This window comes from Rutilus rutilus (assembly GCF_951802725.1).
Source record: "Rutilus rutilus genome assembly, chromosome: 4".
Taxonomy (NCBI): Eukaryota; Metazoa; Chordata; class Actinopteri; order Cypriniformes; family Leuciscidae; genus Rutilus; species Rutilus rutilus.
Genome location: NC_140212.1, coordinates 2,632,743 through 2,640,312, shown reverse-complemented (window position 1 = coordinate 2,640,312; position 7,570 = coordinate 2,632,743). Strand labels below are relative to the sequence as shown.

At 34.6% G+C, this 7,570-nt stretch overlaps 1 protein-coding gene across 3 annotated transcripts in view; it reads left to right on the top strand.

The window, feature by feature from the left end:
• The window catches only part of LOC311289332 (protein bicaudal D homolog 1), a 35,250-nt gene extending 31,658 nt beyond the window's left edge, over positions 1-3,592 (top strand). Inside the window, exons 8-9 of one of the 3 annotated variants that reach the window (XM_084407245.1) lie at positions 622-698; positions 3,375-3,463. In XM_084407245.1, the coding sequence (XP_084263371.1) occupies positions 622-672 (51 nt within the window). In that variant the 3' untranslated portion in view covers positions 673-698; positions 3,375-3,463. Of the gene's footprint in view, positions 1-621; positions 699-3,371 lie in introns of all 3 variants that reach the window. The other 2 variants (XM_084407244.1, XM_084407243.1) reach the window with 2 other exon arrangements.
• The last annotated feature ends 3,978 nt before the right edge of the window (positions 3,593-7,570 follow it).

Below are 7,570 nucleotides of genomic sequence, written 5' to 3'. Positions count from 1 at the left end.
ATAAAAAAAAAAATACAGTAATATTGTTAAATATGAATATGAATAAATATTTCAATATATTTTAAAATGTATTTTATTCCTGTGATCAAAGCTGAATTGTCAGCATCATTACCCCAGTCTTCAGTGTCACATGATCCTTTAGGAATCATAATAATATGATGATTTGATGCTCAGAAAACATGAATTATTATTATTAATGTTGAAAACTGTTGTGTACAATTTTGTTTCAGGATTCTCTGATGAATAGAGAGTTCAAAAGAACAGCATTTATCTGAAATGGAATATTTTGTATTCAGCTTTGATAAATGACACTTTACTAATCTTTCACACATTTTTTTTATTGTAATAATATTTCACAATATTATTATTATTATTATTATTTTTGTAATTTTTTTTTATCAAATAAATGCATTCTTGTTGAGCAGAAGAGACTTGTTTAGTTAAAAATCATACCGATCCCAACCTTTTGAACGGCAGTGTGTGTGCCAGTCCTGCCATACTTGTCCTTTCACAAACATGCATATTGAAAAGCATGCACAGATCGGGACGGGGTTCTGCGTTCTGCGTGTGCTCCTCTTGTCCCGCTAGCTGTGGAAGGACTAATCTGTCAGTCTCTTGTAGATAGTCAGCAGTCTCCTCATGCCTCAGTGCCACCGCTCCACAAACAACTAAACACACCGGAGACGCTTCACCTGCAGGTAACCAAGCCACTCCTCAGGGTTCTAGACTCACTTTTAAAGAACCCGTAATGCCAAAAAGGTTCTATATAAGGAGAAATGTCGTATAATTGCATAACGCTTTCATGTTTAATGGGCTATTTACATTTTTTCTATTGATAACTCACGTTTATGAGCGGCTAATCCGTTACATTTAATAAAAAATTTATTCGAGTCTTTACTTCTAAGAGTGAGAGTCAGTATAAGCTGTTTTCTTAAACACAGTGTGCGGTCAGTAAGATTTTTGTCAAATAAATTAATACTTTTATTCAGCAAGGATGCATTCAATGTATCAAACGGGACAGTAAAGACATTTATAATGTTACAACAGACTTATATTCCAAATAAATGCTGTTCTTTTGAACTTTCTATTCATTTAAAAAAATATCACGGTTTCCACCAAAATACTGTTTTCTACATTGATAATAATCAGAAATGTTTCTTGATCATCAAATCATCATATTAGAGTGATTTCTGAAGGATCATGTGACACTGAAGACTGGAGTAATGATGCTGAACATTCAGCTTTCATCACAGGAATAAATTACACTTTACTGTATATTCACATAGAAAACAGTTGCTTTAAATTTGAATAATATTTCACTGTTTTTACTGTATTTCTGATCAAATAAATGCAGTCTCCTTGGTGAACATATAAGAGACTTCTTTAAAAACCTTAAAAATCTTACCGACCCAAAACTTTATTGAACGGTATTGTGTATTTTGTGCTAAAAATTATTTTCACAAGCATTTATCTTTTCTTAAAACTTTAAATATCTTTGCTCTTCCTCCCATATATATATATTATATATATACAGTACTGTGCAAAAGTCTTAGGCATGTTAATAATGGTTTTAAGTCAGTTATTTATAGCTTTTGCTGTAGTGTGTCAGTAGGAAATATCAGTTTACATTTCCAAACATTCTTTTTGCCATTAATTGTAATAATCCAGTGAGATTTGTGTCTGCACAAGGAGTCGGACAACAGCCGGTATGATCTGATCTCACCATCATCGAGTCCGTCTGTGATTACATGAAGAAACTGAAGAAACTGAGACAGACTAAATCCAGAAGAACTGCGGGAACGTCTCCGAGACGCTTGAAGAAATCTTCCTGCAAAGCTCCCTGAAGAACTATGCGCAAGCAAGGGCGAAATTGTCAATCACACATTGGGGGGGACAGCTGTGGGACTTTTTGTGTTGGTGCATGCACACATTTTTTTAATCAAAATAAAATAAAAGTCAGAGTCCGAACACTTACCAGCATACAACAGTCATGCTGTTAAGTGTACTTGATACTTCTAGGGGGGTCAGGGGGCATGCTCCCCCGGAAGAAAATTTTGTACATTTTAAAGGTAAATTCATTAATCTGGTGCACTTTGAGTCACCCGAATCCACTGTTAAAAATAAATAATCCACCCGCAAACCGCCCGAACCTATGATATTCTCTGATTTAGATATCTGCATCTGATCATCACACTACAATTATTCAAATTCTTAGTGTTAAGCATGATAATATGGTAACATATCACACTGACATAGGCTGATTTAAAATGAACATTTATTTAAAATAAAAGTTCTTCTTTTGCCAAAATTCTATTTCCTTAATAGCCTAAACAGAGGCTTTACTCAGTTTGGGCCATGCAAATTATGGGAGTTTCCCAGGAGAAATAACAAACCGGGAGGGGTCCGGGAGATAGGGCTAAAAAACGGGAGAAACCCGGGGAAAACGGGAGTGTTGAGAGGTAGACCAAATGTCTGTCAGATTTCGCGCTCCTCTTCTTCTGTTTGGTTTTTCCTAACTTACTGGCGGTGCACGAGCTACTAAAGGTATAGGGAAAACATGACATGGATTTCAGGAGAAATAGGTTTTGTTAATGTATAGTGTAAGGCCAGTCGAATGGATTTGGGAAATGGACCAGTCGGGATTTTATATTTTCGGAGCTGGAAAGAAAGACGTATTTGCAATCACATCGATATTGCCCGCATAATCATACAGTATGATCAAATATTGGGGGGGGACAAATTGTCCTTCTTTGAATATTGGGGGGGACGTGTCCCCCTGTCCCCCCATAGAATTACGCCTATGTGCGCAAGTGTACCTGGACAAAAGCCGTTATAAACGCAAAGGGTCGTTACACCATATATTGATTTGAATTAGTTAATAGAAGTTAAATCATAAATAAATTCAATTTGTGATTTTATTTTTGAAAGCATTCTCACTTTGCAGCATTTTAACACGAGTGCCAGTACTCTTCACAGAAGGGAAGGTTTCTTCAAGCGTCTCGGAGACGTTCCCGCAGTTCTTCTGGATTTAGTCTGTCTCAGTTTCTTCTGTTTCTTCATGTAATCACAGACGGACTCGATGATGGTGAGATCAGATCATACTGACTGATCTCAAATCTCACTGGATTATTACAATTAATGGCAAAAAGAATGTTTGGAAATGTAAACTGATATTTCCTACTGACACACTACAGCAAGAGATATAAATAACTGACTTAAAACCTTTTTTTTGTGTGTGTGTGTGTGTGTGTGTGTGTGTGTGTGTGTGTGGGGGGGGGTAATTAACATACCTGAGACTTTTGCACAGTACTGTATATTGTATTTAGTTTGTTTTTCAGTAGGTGACGTGTTGTGATCTGTGTGTCCGGCAGCAGACGGACTGTAGCGCTGATTCTCCAGGATTCAGAAGAAGAAGAATTACTTTTCCCTCTCGACTGCCCAGGTCTCTGGACCCTGAAGCTTTTCTCCCATGATTCCCGCCTCTCGTAGTGTAGATCCGAGGTGCCGCTTGGAGCTGAAACACCACAGGAGTGCCTCACGCCCGCGACCTTACCACACCAACCCCAGTGACCCGTCGACGTGAAGCGGCGCTGTGTGTGAGCGATTAGAGAGCGTATGATTTACAATTTAACACACCGAATGTTCAACAGCGCCGCTTTAAGTCGAACACACACTACACAAGCCACAGCGGCCCTGAATTGCCCACCTGATCACATGATGCTCTGACATCACCATTATAGGTCATGTGACCACAGGTGTACATTTGTATCCTTATCCAGCAGCTTTTTGCCTATGACACGCATTTTTACACACTGAAGTGTTCATGTTTCACAGTTTTGTCGACTGATGGGGTGTGACGGGACATGGACTCTTGAATGGAAAGGGTTACGTCAAGGGAAACGAGAACGGAAATGTTTGTTACGAACGTTAAACCTGACGAACACTGATACTAGCACTATTCAAACGGAATAATCACTGAAAATTGTCTCTAGTAGTTTGCGGTAAGTTATGATGTTAAATGAAACCTTGACAAACCAAATATGAATGTTCAGGTTTTAAATCAAGTTAAGATTTATAGACAACATCATGCTGCCACTTAGAATAGAGAATAATTTCAACTATGTATATATATATACACACACACACACACACACACACGCACACACACAAATATATATATTACAAACATACTGTACATACACACACACACACACACACACACACACATATATATTACAAACATACTGTACATACACACACACACACATATATATATATTACAAACATACTGTACATATACACACACACACATAAATATATATATACACACACACATATACACACACAAATATATATATTACACACATACTGTCCATATATATACACACATACATATATATATATACACACATGCGCACACACATATATATATATACACACACACATGCGCACACACATATATATATATACACACACACGCAAATATATATACAGTATATTATATATAAATATATATATATTACACACATACTGTCCATATATATACACATACATATATATATACACACACATGCGCACACACACATATATATATACACACACACGCAAATATATATACAGTATATTATATATAAATATATATATATTACACACATACTGTCCATATATATACACACATACATATATATACACACACACGCGCACACACACAAATATATATATATATATATATATTACACACATACTGTACATATATATACACACATACACACACACATATATATATATACACACACACACACGCACACACACACAAATATATATATATTACACACATACTGTACACATATATACACATACACACACATATATATATACACGCACACACACACATATATATATACACACACACACACACACAAATATATATATTACACACATACTGTACATATATACACACACATATATATATATACACACACACATAAATATATATACACACACACACACACAAATATATATATTACACACATACTGTACATATATATACACACGCACACACACAAATATATATATATATTACACACATACTGTACATATATATACACACACACACACACATATATTATACTGTACACACACACACACACACACACACACACACACACATATATATAGCCTATGGGGCAAGATATTGGACCATTATAAACTTTAAAATAAACACTATTCTATAATAATTTATATAAAAAATTATCTAACCTTTTAATTTAATATATATGTATAAAATGTATTAATTATAATGAACAAAATCAATCAATAAAAATCAATTAATCATTTTAATTAACACTAAGTTAGTATTTTATTATTTATATACTGTTGTATTTATCAATATTTTGATTTAGCCTTTATTTTCATTTTAGTTTAAGTTTTAGTAATTTCTCAAAATTACTAAATTCATTTAATTCATTACTTTGAAATTAAAATAAAGGCTAAAATTTAAAAAAGTTATAAATAATATAAGTACATAAATAATAATAAAATAACACTCATTAATAATTGCTAATCAAATTATTTGTTGATAATATATGTTAATTAATGATTAATTTATTCATGTATATATTAAATTAAAAGGTCCTATCATATTTTTTATTCATTCTTATATATATTAATATCAGATATGTAATGACTGCACTTTTGGCTTTGGTTCAAACTGAGGAACGAGTTGAAATTATTTTCTGTGATAATCAACAGCAGAATTAATAAATGTTGCTGATAGAGTTTGACTTGTATTGAAACTGGAACATTCAGGCTAATTTTACCAAAGTCCCCTGAAGCCGAGGGAGTATTCCTGAAGACTGGACTTGGAGGATGAAGTAAGCTTATGTATCCTGTGTTAAGCCTTACTCTTCAAAGCATATTCATTCAATGCCATAAACTACCTCTCTGTACATTAATTTCAGATTAACGAGTTCATGATGATGTGAATGTTGCATGCGTGATTTTGTTCTTGATCGCTGTTTAATCGACTTTCTATTTGCACTGAGTATAATCTGTTCTTCTATAGTGTTCGGAAACCCAGCGGCCACCTGAGCCGCAAGCACAAGCACACACACACACACACACACACACTCACACACACACACACACACACACACACACACATTAGAGCATTCCAGCCTGTCAGTATGACTGTTAACCAAGACTAATGCTGCACAGATGGATCACTGAATGACTTAACCTGCTGTTTCACTCACACTGGATCTTCTGCCGGATTATCCAAAGATGTGGACAGACGAACTTCCCACTCGATCAACTATAAACCCATCTAAAGTATTTACCCTGGGGTGTGTTTTCACTTGAATTGAAATGCATTCTTAAACATTTGTTTATGACACAATACTCTCAATCTCATGTATTTGCCTAATAATAAATAATAATAATAAGAAATAAAAGACAAAATACAAACCAAAAAAAAAAAAAAGATCCATATAATCAACCGAAGTAGCCGATTAGAGTCTTACTGGCTAACAGCAATACAGCTTAACTGCAGTTCTCTATTACTACATGATATTAGCTGGTGTAACATTTTCCTGTTAAATGAATATCCAAATAAATTTATTTAATAAAACCAAAAGTCTCTGGGATGCGCTTTATTGCAAGTTATGTTCATGCAACACAGGCTCCTCCCCTCTAATGAGAGGACACGCCCCTTACTGCTGATTGGCTACAGCTTTTGTGCCGCTCAGTCCCATCCACTTCATCAGCGTTTCTCAGAAATCGCTAACTGCACCTTAAATGAATGCTAGTTCATTAAACATCGAGCATAATGATGACGCAAAGTAAATAAACTGTTTTCATACGATGGCATTTTGACCATGTTTAAAACCCTCATCCTCCCCTCGGGTCATTTTGACCCGAAACTAATAAAAAAAAAAAAATGTTGTGTTCATCGGAGGGGTCCAAGACCCCTCGCACTTGAACCACGAATACACCCAAAACATTTTTTTTAATGGATTCGAGGAGATTAGTGGCTGGAATTTTAAAAAAGCAACAAATCTGGAAGAACTGGAAGAGAGGGCTACTCTCTGAGAACAAAGGAAATTAAAAAATATAATTTGTATCTGAATGCATACTGAAGAAAAGCTGACTTTAGGAACCAGCGGAACAGCTCATTTGCTCCATATAGAGCTATAAGGCCATCTAGTGGCAAGAGTCATGAAATATCATGTTATGTTATTATTTTTTTTCCACAGGAGGTCGGCAAAGACACCCAGTGTAAGATATTTTGAGCTGAATTAAAAGGATTATGCATGAAATTGTGAGTCATTTTGAATTTAAGTTGAAAGAATGTGAGAAATGTGCTTAAATTACTATTTATTTATATTTTATTGACCAAATCTAGTAATTTAAAGGTAAATAAATAAAAAAAATCTCCAAAAAAATTAGATTAAAAAATAGAAAAAATATGATCAAAATGAAATAAAATAAGCTTTCTGAAAAAGAAAAAAAAAGAGTATAAATTTAGGGCTTCGGGTCATTTTGACCCGCGAGGGAAAGATGTGTTACAAAG